Genomic DNA, 25,152 nt, shown 5'->3' on the forward strand with positions numbered 1-25,152 from the left:
AGTATTAAAATAGTGTTTCACATATATATTAGATCAACCACTCCCAACTATGTCCTCGATTCACCTCTCCTTTCTTTCATATTTTATCTTTACCTTCATTCAAGAAATTTGAAAACTACAGCCTCGTTGTTGACTCTATAAACAGAAATTTCTATTTTCCAACTAGAAATTTTACTAGAGTAAAGCAAACATTTTATTTTTTATGTTTTTTAGACTGGATGATTATGCTTGTGAGTAAGATGTCAACTTTTAAAGCAGATATATCTGAAGCAGAATTGGATCAGGTGGCAGTGAAAGGAAGATTCACTAGCAGTGGTCACTGGAAATGTGACAGCCTGTTGGGATTGCTTCAAGGAAACCAGGAGATAAAGTTGGAGCAAGAAGTAGTTGCTCACCAGAAAGCCTCACCTAAGGTTAGTGAGCAGGAGGGTGTTGAATCTGGGAAGGACTGCATTATCAGATCATCTTTTGCCCATAGTCAGGCACTTCAGTCTAGCAAAAATACCCTTGAATGTGATATGTGTGGGAAGGTCTTCTCAAAGAGTTCAACTCTTAATAAACATCAGAAAATTCATACTGAAAAACTTAACGCAAATCAGAAAACTAATATTAAGGAAAAGCGATATGAATGTAGAGAATGTGGGAAAGCTTTTCACCAGAGCACACACCTTATCCATCACCAAAGAATTCACACTGGAGAGAAACCATATGAATGTAAGGAATGTGGCAAGGCCTTCTCAGTGAGCTCTTCATTGACTTACCATCAGAAAATTCATACTGGAGAGAAACCTTTCGAATGCAACTTATGTGGAAAAGCTTTTATCCGAAACATCCACCTTGCCCACCATCATCGAATACATACTGGAGAAAAGCCTTTTAAGTGTAATGTATGTGACAAGGCCTTTGTGTGCCGGGCACATCTTACCAAACACCAGAATATCCACACTGGAGAGAAACCATATAAATGTAATGAATGTGGAAAAGCCTTCAATCAGAGTACAAGTTTTCTTCAGCATCAGAGGATCCACACAGGAGAGAAACCCTTTGAATGTAATGAATGTGGAAAGGCCTTCAGGGTAAATTCTTCCCTTACTGAGCATCAAAGAATTCATACTGGAGAGAAACCTTATAAATGTAGTGAATGTGCAAAAGCCTTTAGAGATAATTCATCCTTTGCTCGGCATCGGAAAATTCATACTGGAGAGAAGCCCTACAGATGTGGTTTGTGTGAAAAAGCTTTCAGAGACCAGTCAGCCCTAGCCCAACATCAAAGGATTCATACTGGAGAAAAACCCTACACATGTAATATATGTGAAAAAGCCTTCGGTGACCATTCAGCCCTTACTCAGCATAAGAGAATTCATACGAGAGAAAAACCATACAAATGTAAAGTCTGCGAGAAAGCCTTTATCCGAAGCACACACCTTACTCAACACCAGAGGATACACACAGGAGAGAAGCCCTACAAATGTAATATATGTGAGAAAGCTTTCAACCAGACTGCAAACCTCATTCAGCATCAGAGGCATCATGTTGGAGAAAAGTAGGAATTGCAGTTTACAAAGAAAAGCCTTGAGACTGGACATATTGATCATTGAATGTAGAGAATCCATTCTAGTGGGCCCCAAGGTAAGCATTTTGTCTACTAAAAGTCAGGCTTCACAGCATGGTGTGTTTTGAAAATTTAAGAATGATGAAACATACTTTTGTAGTCCAAGACTGTTTCCATTAAATAGCAGTAGCATTTAATGAGTCTGAATTACCAAATACCAGAACCAAAATGAAACTTCATAAAAAAAATTTAAAAATACAAAAATTGTTTTACCAAATTTACATTTTAACAAGATATATAGTAAAATTTATGAAAGTATTGTGAAACACAAAAACAAAAATGAGAACCCTAGGTTCTCTTATATGATAACCCACCTTCAGTAGGAATCCTTAGTTCTCTCCTTACTACCCAGTGTAAAGAAAGTGCAATCACCTATCATCACCTTGGACTTAGTGCTTCCAACTTTCTTCTGCAAAGCATCTTTTGCTAGCTCTTCCTGATCCTTTATGTTCACTGCCTTCTTCATTTCATTCATAATCTGGGACACTTCATTTGAAGACATGTCTGTCTTTTGATTCATCATCTTTTATTAGCAACATTGTGACACTTACTGTCACCCCATGGTAAGACCTCATACACAGTTAATACTCCCAAATATTGCACATACACACCCAGCTTTCAGAATGTGCAATCAAAATTTCTCATTTTACTTAGTACCTCTGGGCATCAGCTTGACTTCGACTCTGGGCTGACATGTGAAACATTGACTTCATCTATGTACACAGTTGTTCTGCACTACAGATGTTTTTCACACTGTAGGAAAGGGAAAATTCAACTTAGGTTGTGATGATCCCAATCATGTAGTGGTATAGACCTCAGCCCCATAATGTGTCATTCCTAAGGTACAACTGTCATGAGATGTTGCAATCTCAAGTTCAATTCTCAGATGTTTCCAGTTCACCCTTCTTGTCTTTTCTATGTCCTCTGCATTAGAGTGAGTTTGTTCCTTTCAGAATATTGATCTGCATTCTTTGTCATGTTTTTGTTCAATTTTCTGAAACAATGATCTGTGGAAAGTAGCAAGCTTTGAGTTACTACTTTTTTTTTTTTGCCTCCAGGGTTATTGCTGGGGCTCGGTGCCTGAACCACAAATTCACTGCTCCTAGAGGCTGTTTTTTCCCCTTTTGTTGCCCTTATTGTTTATTGTTGTTGTGGTTATTATTGTTTTTATTGCTATCATTGCTGGATAGGACAGAGAGGGGAGAGAAAGACAGACATCTGCAGACCTGCTTCACTGCTTGTGAAGCAACTCCCCTGCAAGTGGGGAACCAGGGGCTCAAGCCAGGATCCTTATGCAGGTCTTTGTGCTTCACATGTGCACTTAACCCACTGCGCTACCGCCCAGCCCCCTGAGTTATTACTTTTAAAAAAGTTACTTATGTTAATGAGCACTGCTCAGCCTTGGCTTATGGTGGTGCTGGAGATTGAACCTGAGACCTTAGAGCCTCAGGCATGGAAGTCTTTTGCATAACTATTATGCTATCTAATTCCCTGAATTAGTATTTTTATACAGTTGTGACCATTTCCTCTCCTCCTCTGGGGTATTTCACCACTTTTTGGTTATGCCATTCTGACAGTGGTGGTCATACAACATGAAGCAATTCCATAGGTCAAGAAGTGAACTATAGCATTCTCTAGCAGAGGCAGTGCCCATGCCCCAAAATGTGAGTGATGCTGGGTCACCCTGAAAGTACAGTTCCTTTCCCATCTTTAATCCCTCAGTGAGTTCAGATGAAATTACCATCTTTGTGGCTACACACACCTCTGGTGGCACTTGCCCTTCTTCTACTTCAAAGAACAGGAGCCTAGCACTGCTGCAGACTGCAGCACACCATAACAGACAGATGGAATAGCAAGTAAACTACTTGGAATCTGATCTGTGGAAGTGTTCATTTAGTTGGATGACCTGCTGGCCTCTACAAATCCTATACCTCAGCTCCTAGTTACAGAAGATGGAATGTATCAATATGGGATTGCTGGACTCCAGGACACAGGCTTGGAACTTCCAGCAACTTTCAGGCCCACATTCTCCAGATTTAACTTCCATCCAGTAAAGGTCATTTGTATGGGGTGGTATCTAATATGAGGTGATCAGTGACTGACTGTTTCTCACCCTACTACACTGCAAGTGGAGTGGCCTTTAAGGAGGTCACTTGAGACCTTCCCTGCCGTGGGAATGTTCATCTACACCCTGATATCCCAACCATCCCAGTTATTACAATAACCTTAGAAAATTCACAGCCACTGATCTCTGCCTGCACTACCACCCCTATGGCCTGACTGGTTCTGCCTCTCACACATTTGCCTTCTTGAATCCCTGAGAAACACCCTTCAAAGTTAAGTTTGTTCATTTTGTTTGTTTTCCCTGAGAGCCACTGTGATGTGTCTACAGTTGTGCTGGGCTCAAGGCAACTTGTTGATCCTGGTGGCAGCTCCAGTGGCTGTCCCCACAACAGAGACAGTGCAGCAGGAAGGTTTCATTTTAGGTTCCAAGCCACACTCCTGAACTCATGTCTGTCATTCTTCAGTTTTTGAGAAATTTGACTTCTGGGATGCCTGTTCACCTAGCCTTTCAGCAGCAGCAAAAAGTTAGACATGTCCGGGCTCACTGGATGCATTTGTGTTAATGCTTTTTGACCAGGCAGTTCTCCAAAACTTTATCTTATACTGCCATATATCTCAAAGGACTCAACATTTGTCTGGGTAATAGTCTGTGTTTACGTATTTGAATCCTTGTGGCTCTCTGAGTTGATTTTGTTTGTTTGTTTAGTGTTTTTTGTTGTTACTAGAGCACTCTCAGCTCTGGCCATTGGTGGTGCTGGGGGATTAAACCTGGAAACACAGAACTCAAGCATGAAGACCATTTGCACATCCATTTTACTATTTCCTCAGCCCCTTGCCAGACCTGCCCCGTCATCTCTTTTGACTCATCCCCTAAAAGTGCACATTTGAGAACCCTGAAATCAGGTCCTTGCATCACATCTTCTGCCAGCAGATCTGCATGTGTGAGACAAGACTTCAACTGTTGTGGCGAGTGACTTCGAATTTCCCCCTCCTTGCCCTAAAATGAGTTTATTTTAAAAGATCCTGTGATTCCCAGGAAGAGTTGACTAGTCACCCACATGGGCACTGAGTGGTGAGGGCCGATGGTTAGGACCATCCAGGCTAGCAGACTATGTGCCAGTGATACACTATCTCAAGGTGATGAGTCTGGGCGCAATACAGAAGCAGTGACTCCTGTTACCCACCCTGTCAGAACAGCTCTGAGCCAGAAAGCCTCAACTATCTACATCACATATCACTGTTGTGTTGGGAGCTGGAGACCAGTCGGTTAGGGTTATGCTGCAGCAGGGGAGCTATCTTGGTGGGTAGAGCACAGGATTGCATTGGTGAAGTCCTGGGTTCATTCCCCCATACTGTATAGACCAGACGTGCTCATAGTCTCTCACAAAATGTTTTTTTTTAAAAGGAAAAGAACATGCAAATTATAACCTTCTGGGTAAGGAGATAAAACACATGATCAGGAGTGGCTCCCTCAGCAGCTGAGCATCAGTTTGGAGAAATAAACCCTCTGTTGTTTTGGTTAAAGGTGTGTTGTCAGTACACCTGCACAGAGGACATCAAGCCACAGGATTTACTATTTACAGATCCTGAAATGGAGGTGGGGAAGTTTAGTGCAAATGGCTCAGGCTGGGGAGACTGCCAGCCCAGGCCAGGAGAGAACAGGACAGAGGAGGGTAACAGGCAGCAGGCACATGCCACACAGGGTGGGGGCTTCCCTTGCCCCCAGCAATGCAATGAAAAAGCCAGTTGTAACTTTTGACTTAAAGCCTGCTGTTAACCAGAAGCCTTATCAATGACATTAACAGCACATATTTTCTGTCACATGTATTCTGTACTGGAATCTCACAAGACAGTAAGGTAGGGGAGAAATACTATTAAGAAAATCACATGAGAACATGTATTTACAGTATATATTTATAATGCTGTGATGGGTCTATCAGTACTGTGAACTTACACTGTCATTTTACTAAACAGATTGTCTTTCAGTACCTATTATAAATGTTTCCTTATGTATTAGAAAAGGGTGTACCTTTCTGATACTATACATCATCAAAGAGGAAGATATGAAAAAAACTGCATTTTTATCTGCAGACATAATCATGATCACACAGAAGCAGCAGCATTGTTTTATGGTTGCTGAATGCTACCCTCAAAACTGCTTTACAGCAGCCTGGCCTATAACTAAGAAATAAATGGTGATTTTTTTTTTATATATGCCATAGAGTGTTACAGTCATATTCATGACATTTTTCATATGCATATATGTGAAAAGATACATATTTCTAGACTATGTGATTCACAACTTTCCAAACTGTTGCAGATTAAAAAACAGAAGCAATATATTTCTTGGGAGAACATGAACGAAAGTGGACCCATTCAGTTCAAAGCCATGTTGTTCAGGAGCCCACTGTACTCACAATCCCCTTCCTTTTCACAGGCTCAAGTCTAAGAGTATTTTAAAAGGTGCCTGGGGAAAAACAGGAAGCAGGGTGCTAAGCTCTAGTCCTTATCTAATGTCCAGGCTCTGGTATAAACTTTGTTGTCACTGTAAAATGCCCAGGCAGCAACTCCAAGTAGCTGTTTTTCTCACAACTGTACTTAAAAAAAGATGTGTTGCCATAAGCTCTCTAATCCTGCGTCTTTCAAAAAGAAAAGAAAAGCTTGCTGTGCTTTTCTAAGATGTTCAAGTTGGGGTTTGGTTGTCTGCTTATGTAAGAGGATGCCATTGCTGCAAAGCCAAAGTTGGCCAGTGCTGGGAAGCTGCCTCAGTCACTGCTGTGACCGGCCCATGTTCCATCATATGGGTACATCATCATTCTTTGAAAGCAGGGGCCCCAAACTAAGGAGCAGAGAGGCTGTTTCCATTTTTTTGGTTACTGCAAACAATGCTGAAATTAATATCTTTGGATATGTGTCATTTCATACTTTAACAAGTCTTAAAAATGTATCGATTCATTGCATAGAGACAGAAATTGAGAGGAGATGGGGAGAGACCTGCCGCACTTACACTGCTTGCAAAACTTTCTCCTCCACAAGTAGGGCTGGAAACTTGAGCCCTGGTCCTTGCACATTGTAGCACATGTTCAACAGGTTGCGACACTGCCCAGCCCCTACTCTAGCAAGTCTTGCCAGCACAGAAAATCAACCCTCTCATCTTTGCTTATCTAATAACCACCCTTGCAACAAAACACTTTTTCTTTAAAAAATATTTAAATTATATATACATGTAACTGCATACCAACATATGCAGATAGACATGAGCGCAGGGTGAGAGAGACCACTGGACCAGCAGTGACTCACTTTCAACTACATAACGGGTCAACAGTGGCTACATTTGGCCCACAGATTACTGTATTGGATGTTCGTGAATATATCTCTCTCCAATAGTGCAAGTAAATTCCTTTCCTTGCCCTCACTAACACGTGTTACTGGTCCTTTTTTCCAATTCTCTTTTGTCATCTTTGGGGCTTCACTGCTCCAGAATGACTTTTTCAGAGAGAGGGCGGTAAGGAGGGAAAGGTACTACAGCACTGCCCTAGTGTGGTAGCAGCCATACTTGAACCTGGATTGCACACATGACAAGGCAAGCACCCTCCCAGGTGAGCTATCTAGCCAGCTTATTGGTCTTTTGAATTACAGGCTCTTCTCATAAGTGTGAAGTGACACCTCAGGCCTTCAATAGCCATCTTAGTCAGTTTTTGGTTATCCAAACTTGGACAATTCCATTTGCTTTTTTGTTTCTTGTCAAGTATATGGGGCCATGTTCTTTAAAGATGACCTTTCCACTGGTTCTATTTCTGAATCTACAGGAAAATTCAAGAATGAATCAAACCCAGCTGCAGGTGCTGGGGAAAGGCAGGGTCTTCCCTCAATGATGTTCCTGTGAATGTGGGGAGTCTGATAGTGGTCTGTGGGGTGAGAAGGGAAAGACAGTGGGAGCACAAATATCAGGTGGGGTTCTGCCACAGTAACCCAAGAGTAAGGAGATGAGGCTCCAAATCTCCAAATCCAGCCCCTTGACTAATCTATTGAGTTCTCTGTCTCCCCTTCCCTCCCCTCCTCTATTTTCCCCCTCTTTGTGTGCCTCAGTGATCTTTCCTTCTTGGATCCTACACTTGGCTTCACAGCAGAACATCACTGAGACTCCCAGCTCGAGTTTTCTACTCTCTCCACACTGGAGCAGATTCCCTCCTCATAGCTCAAGAGATGGAAAATATTTTCATTTTAGTTTTGCCACCAGGGTTATCACTGGTGTTCAGTGCCTACATGACATGACTCCACTATTCCTGGCAAGCATTTCTATAAAGTTTGAGAAATGGATAAGATCAAGGGAGAGAGTAGGAAGTTGGGAAGGATACATCCACGTGTGTTGGGGGGGACAGGGGCTTGAACTAGAGTCTTCACACATGGTAACCAGTGTACTCTGGGTGCACCACCACCTGGCCCCAAAAGGAAATATTTATACCTGGGAAATTTTCATATGTAGAGATAAAATTATTGACACAAGAATATTTCTGAAGAGATTTTATGCAATGAAATGATGGTGGAAAGATTCATCTGAATCATGCATAGTATTCCAATTTAGAAGGAGTATTTTGGAATAAACTAGATAAGCATAAAGAGGAGTAAATTGACAACTATGTTTGCTGGTACTCACGTGTGGAGCCTCACAGCAGAAGTAAGCCATACTGGCCTCTCGTGTTAGCTCTAGTGGCTAACAACAGGAAAAGACCAGGAGGCCATTTAGTCACAAACGATCTATTTATTATACAGAAGGCAGGGTTTAAATAGCAGAAGGGAACAAAGCACAATTTTCACATGTGGCGGTAAGGGTGGGCTTTGGCAGATCAGCACCCCCGTGGTGAAGGTTCTAAGGAATTGATAGTGGTAGAGGGGAGAGTTCCAGAATGATTAGTGGCAATTGGGTAAGAGTCAATTAGCTGAAGGTGTTTAGAAGGACATGTTACTTATCTCAACAAGGGAGAAGTAAGCAGAGAGGAGCCTTGAAGGAAGATAGAGGAGTTAGATCAAAGTGGAGGAGGGGTTTAAGGAAATAGGAAGGAAGAGTCTTTTGGTCAAGGCAGAATGGTGATATGTGGAGTATGTGTCATCACAGCTGGTGAACTATAGTGAACTTTAAGCAGGCAAACCATTTGGTTTATAACAAGGAAAAGAGTTAAGTGTTAGGAGGTGTAGGATCCTGTGATATTTGGGAGACTGACAAGGGGAAACTGAGTCAGGAAAGCTTTTCCCTCCATGGTTGGCCCCTGAAAGGGAGAGACTGATAGGTGGGGTAACTTTTCAGACCTCCATCTGTGTGATGGGAATTCCCCTATGCTCTTACCATGCTTTCACAACCCCACAATGTTAAAAAGAAATAGAAAGCCCAAATAAGCCACTGAGAAAAGTTGAATTTATATAACAAGAAGTCACTGAGTAAAACAAGAGACAATATATTTAATGAGGGGATTTTCACAGAGCAAAAAATTGTGATAAATGTGGCAAGGTTGTGTAACAAATGTGCTCATGAATTCACATGAGTGAAAAAAACAAGAATGATTAATACAAAAATCCCTCCTATACTGGCCTTGCCTTGTTGGACTTAGGTAAGAGCCTTCTGAATACATGCGTGAAATCTTATATCAAGGTGTAATATTACTCTGCTTTAGAGAACTCACAGTGAAGACCAACACATGCAACAGTGTTGAAAAGCTCCCCATGTGAATCTCATTTTCACTGTAACATCATCCATACTTGGGAGAAATTTCTCTCTCTCTCTCTCTCTCTCTCTCTCCCTCCCTCTCTCCCTCCCTCCCAGAGCACTGCTTAGCTCAGCCTTGTGGTGGTGCAGGGGAATTGATCTGGGACGTTGGAGTCTTAGGAATGAGAGTCTCTTTGTATAACCATCATGCTATGTCCCCCTGGGGGAAATCATTCAAAAGTGATAACTGTGAGAAAACCCCACTAGTGTTGCCCAGCTCTTAACCATCATAAGGACAGTATACACAGAATACTTCATAAAATCCCACAAACTGGAAAAAGAAAAGCTTTATTCAAACTGATTGGATGTCAAAGAAATAAAAACTATGCATGCACCTAGCACAGAAGAATATCAGCAGTTTGTCACACACACACACACACACACACACACACACACACACACACACCATTACATCTCAAGGAAATTATCAAAGGGGTCAGTTTTACACATAGAATATGGAAAGTACTCTTTTAGAAATGGAACCTTTGTATACAGTAGGGAATTCCCTAGTGTGCTGAATAGGGCAACACCCTTAAAATGGGAGACACCCACTCCACACACAATGCTGTAAGCTAGGCAGACAAGCTACCAAAGAACAGAGTGTGAGGAAGTGTGTGGGAAGAGAGACCACACCAAAGAAGTCAACTCAGGGAAGAAAGCACGAATCAATGGGAGCATGTGATCATCTTCAGCAGGAAGCCAGAGTCCTTAAGTCAACATGGATGAAAAATTCACTAAGAAATAGTTGTAACACTAAATCACAAAGTGAAAACTAGCAAAGTTTTCAGCTAGAAGTCAAAACTCACTGCATATTAGAGTTTATACTGGGAGAAAGCATCAAGAAAAATAATAAATGTAGGAAAATCTTCATTTGGAGATGATATTTACTGACTTCAGGATTCATACAGGAGGTACATCTTATAAAAATATGAAAATGGAATAATCTCCAACAAGAAAACTCAGCTCACACAGAAGAGCTCACACAGGAGACAGGCCTGCAGAATTAGGAACTTTGAAAAAGCATCCAGTAATAAATGACATGTTGTGATTCAGACTCTGGAGAAATCCTAGGATGCAACAAAGGTAAAGGAGGAGAATGCACAGATGAGAAATGGTATTCAAGGGAGAAGCTCTATTTTTTAAACTTATCCCAAGGCCAAGTCCCACAACGCCCCCTGGAAATGTGTGCAGGGAAGGGTCTCTGTGTCCTGTGAAGTTTTGGCTGGTCTTCATAATTCATTCGGACATTAACTGCTTCTAGGGAATGAGAACTGATAGTCAAGTCCTGCACATTTAAAATCTACTCTAGGGAAACAAAATCCTGTAACTTAAGCCAAGCTTTTTGTAGACAAAACATGGCTGAGAAATGGACACCATCAGTGCATCTACCTCCCCATGCCTCACGCTCCCCTTTGAAAGGGGACCTCCCAATAAAGACTGGGAGTAAAGATTGTGTCCATCTTTATTTACTTTCACGCAACACAAGTGCACCTGAAGTTTCTCAAGGCTAGGAGATCACTTAAGGGAGTAGATGTGGAAAGGGAAACAGGCTGCCATCTCCCCCCAGCTCTTGGAGAGGACAGATTCCATGGAAAAGACTTTGGTGCGGCTAACCATGGAGGTCTCTTAGAGGTCTCCTGTGCTCTTCAGGCTGGGCCTCACCCTGAAGTCTCTGTGCCTGTCTCCCACCCTGGGCGGAAACCTGGCCTGCAGAGAGGATACGGGCAGGTGCAGAAAGCAGGGACAGGATGTGGCACAAGGCCCCAGCTTTGAAGATCTGCCCTTCCCACATGGCATGGCCATTGTGGCCCCCTGGCCTCTGACCGCAGACCTACACTCTTCACCTCGTCCATGTGAAGCCAGGGAAAGAAGGGGACAGCAACAGAGCAACAGTTCCTTCCACCCCAACCACAAGCTACTTAGGGGCCTCTGTGTCCTCGCCCTTGGGGGGCGCCGCTGCCACTGACTTGAGGCTCCGCTTCCGCTTCTGCACATTGTGCTCCGGGTGGAACAGGATGACGTAGGTTTTGGGCACGTAGAGCATGCCAAGGGACACCGAAGCACTCAGGCTGAGGGATACAGTCAGAGTGGTGGTCTGGATGTATATCTGAGGCAGAGGAATTGACCAGCTGGGACTCAGCCCTGCGCTCCCCTCCACCCCGCCCCCATGCAGGTGATAGGAATGGGCACCCAGAGCAGGGCAGCAGCAAAAGCAAAGGCCCCGTAGCAAGAAGTGGCAGCCACAGGGTGGGTCTGACATGGGCAGGAAGGAGAGTATCACTGAGTGCACAAGGGGCCTAGAAAGCAAGGGGTTCATTTGCAGCGAGACCTGAGGAAACAGCTCACCAATCTGATAGGGTTAGAGCATGTTTGTGACTTAATGAACTTGTTTTCAGATGTACAAATGAATGGGGCTGGGGAGATAGCATAATGGTTCTGCAGAAAGACTGAGACTCAGCATCACCATAAGCCAGACCTAAGAAGTCCTCTGATAGAAAGAAGGAAAGAAGGAAGGGGAAAATAAATATATATGAATGAATGAATTGAGTGGAGACTGAATAAATGGATGATGGATTGAATAAACAGAATTACTGCTATATGGAGGAGTAAATGACTGAATAGTGGTCAAGCAAATGAACTGAGAGATTAATAGATTGACACACAAAGAAGTAACAGAACAAAACAAGATGAATCAAAGGTCAGAAGTGCTGAAGAAAATGGACCAACAGACCAGGGAAGGTGGCTGGCTGAATGAGCCAGTAGAGACGGGGGACCAGAAAGACAAGGGGAAGAAAATAGCAGGAATTTCAGCATTTCAGAGAAATGCACAGCTCAGGCACTGAACCACCACCCCCTGCCCTGGACAGACATGGACCCAGACTACCTTCTCTGCCGACTGGGCAGTGCCGAAGAAGATGGGCACGAAGGCCAGCCAGATGATGCAGGTGGTGTACATGGTGAAGCCGATGGGCTTGGCCTCATTGAAGGTCTCCGGCACGCCACGTGCCTTGATGGCGTACACCGTGCACGTGACCATGAGCAGGAGGCTGTAGCACAGGCAGCCAATGAGCGACAGGTCCGACATGTCACACTTGAGCACCCCCCTGGCCTGCTCGGGGTCCACCGTGCGCTGCTCCTCATAGTCAATCACGCTGTGGGGGGGGCGCACCCCCAGCCAGGCCATCACGCCCACCACCTGTGGGAGCCAGCACACCAGTGAGACGCACCCTGACCCCACAGCCAGCCAGCATTTCTTCGAGAAGGCAAGCACCTGATAAGATGATGCCAAGACATCCGCTTCCGAGTGAGGTTGGCAAGTGGGGCCAGCCGGTGGCGCACACGTCACCATGTGCAGCGACCTAGGTTCAAGCCCTGGGTCCCTACCTGCAGGGGGATGCTTCATGAGCAGAGAAGCTATGCTGCAGGTGCCTCTGTTTCTCTCTCCTCTATCTCCCCCTCTTCGCTAATTCCTCACTGTCTCTAATTAATTAACTAAAACAAATTGAAATCAACTCAGGCAGATGTGGCCACCACCACTGGGCAGTCGGGCCACCTGCCATGGAGGCTGTGTGACCTCATAATCCTGGTTTACTTCCATGACCAGCTAGTTGGGACTGACTGGCTTCTTTTCTTTTTTCTTTCCATTTCTTCTTCTTATTATTATTTGGGGGGGAGGGTCTCACTTCCTGAGCTTTATATTTCTACTCTTGACAGGGCTGATAAACTAGCTCACCTGGATAATGCACCTGCTTTGCCATAGACTCAAGCCAAGTTCAAGTCTAGCTGCCACCATATTGAAGGAAGTTGTGGTGCTGTGCTGTTTCTCTCTCTTCCTCCCCTCTCTCTTACTCTCCCCCGCCCTGTCTATATCTGAAATAGTAAGCTCAGAGGAGCCAGGTGGTGGTTAAATACACATATTACATGCACAAGGACCCAGGTTTGAGCTCAGACTCCCCACCTGTGGGGTGGGGGGGAGCTTCATGAGCAGTGAAGCAGGGCTGCAGGTATCTCTCTGCCTCTCTCCCTATCTCTTCTCAATTTCTCTCTGTACTATTAAATAAAAGAACAAATCCTTTATTTAAAAAAAGATAAGCCAGGACCGGGTGGTGGCACATCTGGTTGATCGCACATGTTACAGTATGCAAGGATCCAGGTTTGAATCCCTGGTCCCCACCTGCAGGGGGAAAACTTCACAAGTGGTAAAGCAGGGCTACAAGTGTCTCTATTTCTCTCTCCTCTATCACCCCTTCCCTCTCGGTTTCTGGCTGTCTCTATCCAATAAAAAAGGTAATAAATTTTTTTTTAAGTTTTAAAAAAAGAAAAAGGTAACCCAACGTAGTTACCTGGAGGTAAACAGCACATCTGGTCTTAGGACCCCAAACCCCAACCATGAACCCTAATAAAAATAGGACCCTGGGCTCCATTTGACAACTGTACTCCTGAAATCTTGTAATACTACTGATAGAAGCTAATGTTAAGTCATAGTTTACCAGAACACTGCTGAGCTCTGGGTTAAGCTGGTGCTGAGGCTCTAGCCTAGGACCTCAGAGCCTCTGGCATGATAAAAGTCTTCTGCAGAAGCACTATGATATATTCCCCCAGGCAAGCTGTTAAGTCAGTTTAAAAGGAGGGAAAATAGAACATCTAAACATAAGAAACAACAGTTCAGTTTACTCTCTCTCTCTCTCTCACTCTCTCCACACACACACACACACACACACACACACACACACGGGAACCTGTTATTTATTTTTTAGTTCCTGCCAGGATTATCTCAGGGACTTAGTGACAATGCTAAGAATTCCCCACTTCCAGCGGCCATTTTTGCATTTTTTCTTCTTTTCATAGGACAGAAATTGAGAGGGGGAGAGAGGGACATGTGTGCTCAATCAGGTGTGCCACCACTCAGCCCCGCATTTTTTTCTTTCTTTTTTTTTTTTTCTTTTTAACCAGAGCACTGCTCAGCTCTGGCTTATGGTGCAGAGGAGTGAACCTGGGACTTTGAATCCTCAGGCATGAAAGTTTCTTTGCATAACTGTTATGCTATCTATGCCGCCCCAAGAAAGAGAGAGGCACACACCAGCAGACCTGCTTCACTGCTCATGAAGCTTCCACCCTGCAGGTGGGGAGCAGGGGCTCGGACCCAGGTCCTTGCACATTGTAATATGTGTGCTCAACCTGGTGCTCCACCACCCGGCCCCCAAGAAACTTTTTTTTTCTTTCATGAGTGGGCAACCACCCTCCCACCACTCCAGAGTTCACTCCTGCCCCCTGCCCCCGGGATCCAGGTCCCACCTGCACTGAGGTGAGGCTGAAGGTGATGACAAGCTGCGAGGTGGGGCTGATGAAGGGTGGGGGCGTGACTGAGCGCTTGCCCTGTTCGAAGATGCGGTAGATGCGGTTGGTCTTGGTGAGCAGCGCCGAGTAGCTGAGCGTGGTGCCCAGACCCAGGCAGAGCCTGCGGGCAGCACACACAGCAGCGTCGGGCTCAGCCACCATGAGGAAGGTGACTGCGTAGATGAGGAAGATGCCGGTGAGCAGCACGTAGCTGAGTTCGCGTCCCGAGGCGCGCACGATGGGTGTGTCGTTGTGCCTCACGAAGGTGGCCACCACGGTGGTGGTGGCCAGGATGCCCAACACAGCCAGCAGCAAGGGTGGCGCAGCCCAGGGCGAGGCCCAGGACAGGCGCACCACGGGCGTGGGCCGGCAGCCCGTGTGGTTCCGCGTGGGCCGCAGGTGGCCAGGGCAGGCCTCGCAGGTGAACTCGTCCATCTGGAAGCGGTAGCCATCGCAGGCCTCACAGTGCCAGCAACAGGGCACCCCCTTCACCATCTTCTTCCGCTCACCCGGCCGGCAGGGGAGGCTGCACAGACTCGAAGGCACCTCCTGGGGGTCCCCCGACCACTGCAAGGCTTCCACCTGGAGTGGAAGAGGGACACCCCAGTGGGCCTGTGACCTTGGCCTCCCGGATACAGAGGGCCCAGGGGCCTGCACCCCAAGCTCAGCCCTGGCCACTCACGTCCAGCCGCAGGGTCTCTGCCCACTGGCCCACCGCCTGGTACCCGCCGCTGCCTGCGCTGCCATTGGCCGCCTGGTACTGGAAGATGTCATAGCGACCTGGGGCATCCCCGTTCTCGTTAAACATCACTGGGGTCCCTGCGCTGCCTGGTGGGAGAGAGCCTGTCACCCCTGTCTGGCTTCCACAGAGGCCCCAGGCCCAGCTGGAATGGGGGGCAGAGGAAGGAAAAGGTGTTCATCATCACCGTCTGGTCAATGAGAGGCAGAACAGTACCCCAGGGAGATGCCACCTTGCACCCCTGAGGACCATCATCTGTCACATCAGGAAATATGGGTGTGGGGACAGCGAAGTCCCCTGCTTTGCTGGTGGGAGTGTAAAATGGAGCAATCTTGGGAGAAGAGTGTGTAGCCCTTCCAGAAAGTGAACAGTTACCCCATGAGCTAGCAAATTCACAATTTTTTTTAAATTTTTTTAATGAAAGGAGAGAATGCGAACCACATCACTCTGGTACATGTGCTGCTGGAGCCTGAACTCAGGACCCTGAGCTCGAGAGTCCACTGCAGATTAAGCAGATTAAGTCGCACCACCAAATTCACTCCTAAATATATGCCCTCAAAGAGCTGAAGGCAGAATGGCTGAGAGGATGCTTTACTGAGTTCACTCACAGTGGCCCAAGAGCCAGAGGCAACTCAAATGTACATTGAGGATTAAAGGGATAAATATGTGCTGTATATACTCCAAAGACCCAGGTTCAATCCCCAGCACCACCATAAGCCAGAGTGTAGCAGTGCTCTGGAAAGAAAAAAAAGCAAGACAGCAAATATGTGGTGTGTATAGTCACATGTCACCATTTCTGTCAGTGTCGCTGCACCTTTGAAGGATCATGGTCTCTAGAGGCTACACCGTCCAGCCAGTGTAATCTAGACTGTTGATACACTGACAGGCACACAATAAAGTCAAATAATTTCTCTGAAACTGCCTTTTGTTAAGTGATACCATGACTGTATATACAACAGAATACTTTAAAATCCCATAGCTAGGGAGGTAGTGAAGTGAATGAAGTATTGGACCTTCAAGTATGAGGTCCCAAATACAGTCCCACTGTCAAAATGTGCTGGAGGGATGCTCTGGTTCTCTCTCACCCTCTCACTCTCACTAGTAAATAATTCTTTAAGGGGAAAAAAAACCAGGAAGTTCAGTTCTGAGAAAAGCTTTAGGGCCCTATGCTGAGTGGAGTAAAGCCAATCAAGGGAGCAGATGCCAGTGGGGGCAGATGGGGTGCCATGGGGACAGAGTTTCAGCTGTGCTGAAAGAAACTCATTCTGGAGGCTGGTCTCACAATAGTGCACATCGCTAAGCTGTGCACTTCATGACAGCAGAGATGGTAGCTAAGTCGGCTGTGTGTAAGTCAACACAAGTTTGAAAGAAGAGCCTGCCATCCAGGAGTGGATGAGTTCAGACCAGGACAAAAGTCCCCATGAGGACATGAAATGAGGGTTGATTTGAATTTGTTCTCTTTGTTGCTAACTCAGAGCTGACCCAAAGTGCTAGCAAGTCCAGGTACTTAGCAGACTATGGCAGAGAGAAGACAGTCAATATTCGATGCAAGAACAGAGTGTTTCAATTTTATAAAGGGACCAGAGGTGGCTTTCGTATATGAGGTCCCAGGTTTGATATGCAGCACTACATATGCCTGAGCCAAACTGCTATATGACCTCCATGTCTTGTTCTCCAAGGTTATTGCTGGGCTCTGAGGCTCTGAAGTCCCAGGTTCAATCCCCCATACCACCATATGCCAGAGTTGTGTGATGCTCTGGTTTAAAAAAAAAGAAAGAAAATGTCATGGGGGGTTGGGCAGTAGTGCAGACCCTGGCTCCCCAAGTGCAGGGGGGTCGCTTCACAGGTGATGAAGCAGGTCTGCAGGTGTCTGTTTATCTCTCCCCCTCTCTGTCTTCCCCTCCTCTCTCCACTTCTCTCTGTCCTATCCAACAATATCATCAATGACAAAAATAATAACCACAACAACAATAAAACAACAAGGGCAACAAATGGCTGGGGGGAAAGCCTCCAGGAGCAGTGGATTCGTCATGCAGGCACTGAGCCCCAGCAAGAACCCCAGAGGCAAAAAAAAAAATAAATAATAAGATAATTTGAAACTAGTAAAGATAAAAAGGAAAATGTCACAGATGAGCAGTACGCTGGTTAATGATAATATAATGTTACGAGTAGGGGAGATAGTATAATGGTTATACAAAAAGACTTTTATGGCTGAGGCTCCAAGGTTCAATCCCCAGCACCAACATAAGCCAGACCTTAGCAGTGCTCTGGTCTTTGTGTGTTTTTCTGTATTTCTCTCTGCATCTCTCTCTCTCCCCCCCCCCCGTTAAAATAAACTAGTTAATCTTAAAAACAAACAGAAATAACATTATAAAAAAATAATGTTATTTTCCGGTCTGGCTAGAGGAGTGAGGACAGCTGTTCCCCGGCCTTGCGGGGCTTGGTCACCCCTCACCGTTGAAGCGCACTGCGCGGATGTACTGCAGCAGCGTGCGGCCGTCTGTGGGCTCCATGGCTGGGCAGAGGCCGGTGTGACCGGGGCACAGCGCCTGGTGCATGCTGTGCAGCGCGTGGGCGATGGCGTACACGGCGTCGATGACGAACTGCACCTTCCCCTCTTGCTCGTAGGCCGAGTCGCGGCCAATACGTTCCTCGCCTGCCCTGGGGACGCTCCGGGAAGTGCGCCGGGTCCCCGCGCCACCCAAGGCCCGGCCCCGCCCCGCTCGGGATCCCTCCAGCCACTACCCCCTCCATTTCCAGGGCCCGTCCCAGCCCCCATGTGCCCCCACCTGCCCACCCCACCCAGGGACGCCCCAGCCCCGAACCCCCTTATTCCTGGGGCCTGGTCCCACAGCCGCTGACCCTCCTGCCTCGCTCTGATGCCCCAGCCCCGGGCTTCCTCCAGTCCCAAACCCCCCCCCCCATTTCAGGAGCCCGACCCTGGCTTCTACACTGCCTGTCACCCTCCCTCTCACCCCGCCTACCCCTGGCCCCTCCCCCAAACCCTTTCCAGCCTCACAAGCCCCCCCTCACCGCCACCCCCAGGGATCTCCTCAGCCCTCCTCTCTGCCCCACCTGGCCCTGGCCGGGCTCCCGGACCCGGATCCACCTCTCAGACCTTGCACTCCAGGACCCTCCCACCTCCCAGACCTTACACCCCAGGACCCCCCCCACCTCCCAGACATTGCACCCCAGGACCCTCCCACCTCTCAGACCATGCACCCCAGGACCCCCGACCCTGGCGGCGCGCACCTGTGCACTTGCGGGTGGCCCCGTCCGCCATGCCCCCAGAGCTGGTCAGCTTGCAGTTGAAGTTCTCTTCCCAGAATTCCGCGAACCAGATGTTCCTCCGGTTGTTCTCCAGCGAGCGAGTCATGAAGTACTGGTCGAACCCTGTGGGGGCGAGGGGGGTCTGGAGCCCGGGGTGCCGGGTCCCCACTGCCCACGACCTGCTCTGGCTGTGGTGCCACCTCAGGACCTCACGGGCTCCACCCCCTGGGTTGCTGGACACAGCAGAGCTGCTTGGTGTTTTTTTAAAAAAATATTGTAACTTCTTTTTTTAATTTTTAATATTTATTTACTTATTTTCCCTTTTGTTGCCCTTGTTTTTCATCGTTGTTGTAGTTATCATTATTGTTGTTGTTGTTGTTGATGTCGTTGTTAGATAGGACAAAAGAAATGGAGAGAGGAGGGGAAGACAGAGAGGGGAAGAGAAAGATAGACACCTGCAGACCTGCTTCACCGCCCATGAACACCCCTGGCAGGTGGGGAGCCCGGGGCTGAACCGGGATCTTTCTGCCAGTCCTTGCACTTTGTGCCACATGTGCTTAACCCACTGCACTACCGTCTGACTCCAACTTGGTGTTTTTTGTTTGTTTTTAATGTTTCGCAGCTGACAGGGGGCACAGCAGGTAAAACAATGGACTCTAAAGCATAAGGCCCTCAGTTCAATCCCCTGCATCACATGTGTGAGAGTGGTGCTCTGGTTCTTTTAATTTTAAATAATAAGTAACTTTTTAGGGGCAGGGGAGACAATGGTTCTATAAACCTTCCCACACCACCATAAGCCAGAGCTGAGCAGTGCTCTGGTCTCTCTCTCAGTATCTCTCATTAAAATAAAATAAAATTAAAAACACTTAAATTATATTTTATGAATGAGAAAAAGGGACAGAACCAGGGAATCACTCTGGCACATGCAAATACTAGGGCTCAAACATCTGCATATGGGTCATGGAGCTGCTTCCTGCTGTGTGCTCATCCCTTTCTGCTCCCCTCCCTTCTCTCCTGCTGGGGAAGCCTCTGTGCCTATGTTATAAGGTGGTGCAGCCAGCACCAAGACATGGCAGCCACACAGCCCGGTGGGGCAGGAGGGGGCCAGGCCCCAAGGCTTGAAGGATGTCACCCACTCCCTGCCCCAGCCTGAAGCAGACCTATAGGTCTTGTGGTGGCATGCCCACTCCCACTCAAGGCATCCTACTGGACAGAGTACCAAGGTGGTGTGTACCCCCTCCCCCAAAGGCTGGAGTCCCCAGGAATCAAGGCTTTTTTATTTAACTAAGCAGAGAGCATGGCAGAAAGAAAGTGCTCCATACTTGCTGGGAGAATTGAGTTAAAAACGTTTAAACTAGTGTGCTTTGTTGATTGATTGATTTCATCACTGAGACTGACAGACTTTTATTTTACATTAATGAATGAATTAACATATTTTTAATATTGTATTTATTTTTAATTAAGGAGAGATACCAAAACAATGCTCAGCTCTAGTTTGTGGTGGTACTGGGGATTGAGCCTAGGAGCTCAAAGCCTCAGACATGAGAGTATTTCGTATAAACATTATGCTGTCTTCCCAGTCCCTTTTTATTTTCAGAGGAGGAGGAGAGGTACCACGGCACCATTCATGAAGTTTCCCCTGTGCCTGTGCTCTCATGTGGTGACTGGGGGCTCAAACCCAGTTCCTCACACAAGGTAAAGTGTGAAACCTGAGTTTTTAACTTCATAAAAGCTAGTAATTGAAGGACTGGGAGATAGCTCAGCAGGTAGAGCACAGGACTTGGAATCATCAGGTCCCAGGGTTTGATCCCTGGCCCCCACCTATGCCAGAGCTGAGCAGTACTCTCCTCTCTCTCATTATTATTATTGCTTCTAATTGTATCTTAGATAGAGGCAGAGAGAAACAGAGACCACAGCACCATGCACATAGCAAAGCAGCACACTATCCCAGTGAGCTATTTCACCCCCCCCCTTGCTCTCTCTTTTTCCCTCTTATATTTTTTTTTATTATTGTAATTGAGACTTTACAAAGGTCAGTACTTCATAAATAGCCTCAAAGCACCTTAGGGCCCTTCAGTTCAACCTCTGGGGAAGCATGTGGTCCAGTTAGCCAGGGATCTCCAAGGCCAGTGGTCAGAAAGAAGGGGCCAGCACCTTGAGAGCAGGGCTGTGTGCCCCACATCGTTGGCTGCTCTTTCCATACTTTTCCTCCAATCGGAAGCCCTCTGCCAGAATGTGGCCACTGAACGGAACCTTGGTTTATTTTTTAAATGCAGTGCTGGGGCTGTGAGCATGGGTGACACCACTGCTCTCAGATGCCAACTCGTGTCATTCTTCTCAGCTTGGTTTTCAATAGATAGATGCCAAAGCCCCACACTGTAGCACCCATGGAACTTCCCCTGGTGCCACGGTGCTTCTGTGTGGGCTCAAGCCAGGTGAGCTATCTCCCAGTCCCCTGGATGTCCTGAGTGGGCAGCCCAGACTCACCATCAATGGACGCCCGCTTGGGCAGGATGGTGATGGCGCCCACGGCCACGTCCTCCAGGTTCAGGATAGGGGCCGTCTTAGATCCCCAGCTGTCTGAGCCAACCCACAGGAAGTGCCCGGTCAGGTTGACCTGGCGCGCAGCCTCCAGGACCCTCCTGGCAGGGACAGCACAAGGGGTGAGGTGAGTGAGTGAGTGCCCAGGGTTGTCCTCCAGGTCACCCTGGCCACCTCCCTATCTCCTCAGTCCCTTCTTCCTGTGCCTCAGCAGATCTTCCTTCACTAGGAGAACTGAGTGGGGTGCAGACTGGACGGAAAGAGACACAGCAGGGCAGGAGACTCTATGACACAGAACTGGAGAGGCCACCCTGGGAGTGTTGACTACACACATCACCAACCCACCGGGTCTAGTGGAAATTGGCCTTGAACTAAGAGCCCAGCCACAACTGGCCGCACAGCCTTGGGTTCTGCACCAGCTAAGAGGTACAGTGGCAGCTACACAGGTGTCATCCCTACTGCAGATGCCATCAGTCTTAAGTGCTCAGAACCTGTCCGGAGTCTGCCTGTTAGGCCTAGATGAGCCGCCAGCACCAAGCACCATAGGGAATAAACATAAAGCTACACAGTCTCTCCGCTCCCCCAATCACCATTCCTAAGACCCCAAACTCCTGCATTTTGTCACACCTTTTGCCTCCTTTCATGGTCAGGAATGTTTTAAGACCCTGACCTGGGCTTCCCAAGTGCTCCCGGGTCCACTCAGGCTCAGATCCCAAAGCCACTCCTCTTGTTCTATGCAGCTAAGCCCCCTTCCTGCAGGCTGGAAGACAGAGTTCACTTGCAAAGCTTCTTGCTTTCTCTTCATCTCACTGGGCTCAGGACTTGAATCCGAGTTTTGTTTTTTTTGTTTTTGTTTTGTCCACCAGGGTTATCCCTGGATCTTAGAGCAAACCCACCACTCTGGGGGCCCCTCCCCCCATTTTATTTGATAGGACAGAGAGAAATCAAGGGGGCAGGGGGAGGTGGCACATACAACTGGTACATATGATGTCAGAGATCAAACGCAGGACCTCATGCTTGCAAGTCCTGTGTTGTGCTGCTGTACCACCTCCTGGGCAGTTGTGTTGATGGGTCACAGCCGTGGCAGGGTGCTGGCAAGTGACTGATGCTGCACGGAGCAGCGAAAGATACCTCTAGGGGCCACGTGGTGATGCACCCAGCGAGTGCATACATTACTACATGCAAGGACCCGGGCTCAAGTCCCAGTCCCCACCTGCAGAGGGGAAGTTCCACTAATGGTGAAGCAGTGCTGCAGGTGATTCTCCCTATTGCTCCTTCTCCTCTCAATTTCTCTGTCCTAGCAAATAAGTGTCTACAATAACAATGATAAAAATAGATGTGTGCTTGGGCTTTAGGCCTGGATCATCTGTACTTCATACCAAGACGGGGAAAGTATTGATAATTAGTGGGGGTGGGGGGAGATGGGAGGGAGGTGTGTGTGGCAGGAAGGGGTGCTCCCCAGGCCTCACCGGATGTCATCCTCGTTGGCAAAGATGATGATGCCCCTGGCGTTGGGCGTCTCCATGAGTCTCTTGATGACCTTGTTGAACTCCCCGGGCTTGGGCTCCCTGGGGATCTTGATGGACTGGGCAATGCACACGCCCCCTGGGGTGTCAGGGTAGGCAGGAGTCAGGGCCTGCCTTGCCCACCCTACCCACCTACCTGCAGGACCCCCACCTACAGAGCCGGGACCCCCCACTTATGAGCCTGTTGGAGGGGCAGGAAGGGGAAAGTCCAGCTTGGGTGGTGGTGTCTTTCAGCACCCTCTGATCCCCACCCCGCCTGCCTGGCCAACAGCAGCGGGGGGTGGGGGTGGGGGTGGGGGGGTGTAGAGGGTTCTGAGGGCGTGGCTTAGTGGCTGCCCCGCCCACCACCGCTGTTTCCCTGCCTCTCCCGGCAGCGCACCCGCCTCTCGCGAGATCTGTACGAAGGCCTCCACCCCGCTCTCGCCGTAGTTGCCCTCCGAGGCCAGCGTGGACACGTAGTTCCAGCCTAGAGCGCGCACGATGTCCACCATGGCCTGGGCCTGGTAGGAGTCGGGCGGCACCACGCGCGAGAAGAAGTCGTAGCGGGTGGAGTCGCTGAGCTCGGGGGCGGTGGAGGCGTAGCTGATCTGGGGGATCTGGGGGAGGCGGAGACACAGGATCAGGACAGGGGGCGCCTGGGACCAGCCGGACAGACACACAGACGCAGGAAGCTGGAGAAGGGTGACCAGATAGTGACCCGGGCCGGGGAAGCTGGGGCCACAGGGGCCTGGCAGGGAGGACAGGGGTGACCTGACCAGAGACTGCGCCCCCAGCACACACTGGGTGGCCACACGTGCGCTCCGGGTGCCAGTGTCCTCCCCGGAAGCCACGCCCCGATGACTGCTACAAAAAATCCTCAGAGGCCCCCGAAGATCACCAGCAAGGTCGCCCCGCTGCCTCTGCTTTCACAGGACCTCCCCCCCCCCCCGCGGCTCACCTTGCTGGACACATTTTGAAACTGAACTTAAAGCTGGGCGGTGGCGCGCCCACTGGGGCGCACGTGTTACCTTGCGCAAGGGCCCCGGGTTCAAGGCCATCGGCCCCGACCTGCAGGGAGAAAGCAACACAAGCAGCGAAGCGGGGGTGTCTCTATCTCTATCCCTCTGTCTCCCCCCCTTCCCTCTCAAGTTCTCTCAGTCCTGCCAAACAGAAGGGGTGGGGGATGGCAAGAAGGAACAAAAAACTGAACTGAACTTAAATGATTAAAAAAAGTGACAAGGAGACAGAAATCGTGGGGAATGACGCTCGTCCCCTCCTAGCCTTGTCTTCCAGAGTAGCCAGTGGCCAGTTGCCCCACCAAATAATAATAATAATAATAGGCGGGGCTAGATAGCACAATGGTTATGCAAAGATACTCTCCCACCTGAGACTTCATAGTCCCAGGTTCAGTCCTCCACACCACCATAAGCCAGAGCTGAGCGATGCTCTGGTAGAATAATAATAATAATACAAATAAATAAAGACATGCTGTCCTTCCAGCCTAAAATAATACCAACAATAATAATAGTGGCCTGGCTGGGAGTATGGATTGATCTGTCAACACCCATGTTCAGCAGGGAAGCAATTACAGAAGTCAGACCTTCCACCTGCATCCCACAATGACCTTGGGTCCACACTCCCAGAGCGTTAAAGAATAGGAAAGCTATCAGGGGAGGGGGTGGGATATGGAGTTCTGGTGGTGGGAATTGTGTGGAGTTGTACCCTTCTTATCCTATGGTTTTGTCAGTGTTTCCTTTTATAAATAAATAAAAAAAGATACTCAACTAAAATAAATAACAGAAAGCCTGTCCCTCATCACCCAACGCTGTGCACAGGGTCCCCAGGCAGAAGCCCCAAACCGCTCGCATCCAACAAGGTGTCCCGGCCCCCAGACTCAGGCTGCCTGGTGCCTGCTGCCTGCTGCCTGCAGCCTGCAGCCTGCAGCCTGCACGTGGGCGGGGATCCACGGGGTGGGGGTCCGGCCTCAGGAGCCCAGAAGCAGGCTGTGGCGACGGCGGGAGGGCGCCCCAGCAGAACTGGGGAACCCGGGAGGCGGGCGGGTGCCGCCTCCCCATGCACCTGCACCTGCACCCCGCCAGCCAGGACCAGAGCGCCCCGCTTCCCCGGGCAGGACGGCAGGGGGGCGCAGCCTCACCGCAAACAGGCGCAGCACGTTGGCCACCATGATGGACACGGAGCTGGCCGAGGCGCCCACGACGGCCACCACGCGCTCGGGGGGTGCGACGCGCAGCGGGGGGGCGCCGCCGGGACACTGCGCGCCGGGCGGGTCCGCGTGGCTGTCGGCGTGGGCGTGGCCGCGCGT

General features: G+C 48.5%; 2 protein-coding genes and 1 long non-coding RNA gene across 14 annotated transcripts in view; 2 read left to right on the plus strand and 1 right to left on the minus strand.

The window, feature by feature from the left end:
• Positions 1-6,363, plus strand: part of LOC103117108 (zinc finger protein ZFP2) — a 32,591-nt gene extending 26,228 nt beyond the window's left edge. For 8 of the 10 annotated variants that reach the window (XM_060197281.1, XM_060197287.1, XM_060197283.1 and 5 more), the window contains one exon: positions 214-6,363. In XM_060197281.1, coding sequence (XP_060053264.1) covers positions 214-1,547 — 1,334 coding nt within the window. In that variant the 3' untranslated portion in view covers positions 1,548-6,363. The remainder of the gene's footprint in view (positions 1-213) is intronic. The other 2 variants (XR_001601603.2, XR_009551495.1) reach the window with 2 other exon arrangements.
• Positions 6,364-9,536: 3,173 nt separating this feature from the next.
• On the plus strand, positions 9,537-10,883 carry LOC132540342 (uncharacterized). The gene is made up of 2 exons (XR_009551497.1): positions 9,537-10,149; positions 10,721-10,883. It is a non-coding gene; the product is annotated as an uncharacterized LOC132540342 (long non-coding RNA).
• Positions 10,884-11,010: 127 nt separating this feature from the next.
• Positions 11,011-25,152, minus strand: GRM6 (glutamate metabotropic receptor 6). 3 transcript variants are annotated; one of them, XM_060197278.1, is made up of 9 exons: positions 23,230-23,741; positions 22,794-22,929; positions 21,271-21,425; positions 18,766-18,906; positions 17,969-18,169; positions 15,457-15,602; positions 14,733-15,356; positions 12,322-12,633; positions 11,011-11,544 (listed from the first exon to the last, which is right to left on the minus strand). In XM_060197278.1, exons 1-9 carry the CDS (start codon positions 23,339-23,341, stop codon positions 11,353-11,355), a joined length of 2,019 nt encoding a protein of 672 aa, XP_060053261.1. In that variant the 5' UTR covers positions 23,342-23,741; the 3' UTR covers positions 11,011-11,352. The 3 variants fall into 3 exon arrangements, with proteins under 3 accessions (XP_060053261.1, XP_060053262.1, XP_060053260.1); XM_060197277.1 differs by lacking the exons at positions 11,011-11,544; positions 12,322-12,633 and adding an exon at positions 24,985-25,152 and having other exon boundaries at positions 13,548-15,356; positions 23,230-23,446; XM_060197279.1 differs by lacking the exons at positions 21,271-21,425; positions 23,230-23,741 and having other exon boundaries at positions 22,794-22,907.

The sequence above is a fragment of the Erinaceus europaeus genome, chromosome 9, assembly GCF_950295315.1.
Source record: "Erinaceus europaeus chromosome 9, mEriEur2.1, whole genome shotgun sequence".
In the NCBI taxonomy this organism is placed as follows: Eukaryota; Metazoa; Chordata; class Mammalia; order Eulipotyphla; family Erinaceidae; genus Erinaceus; species Erinaceus europaeus.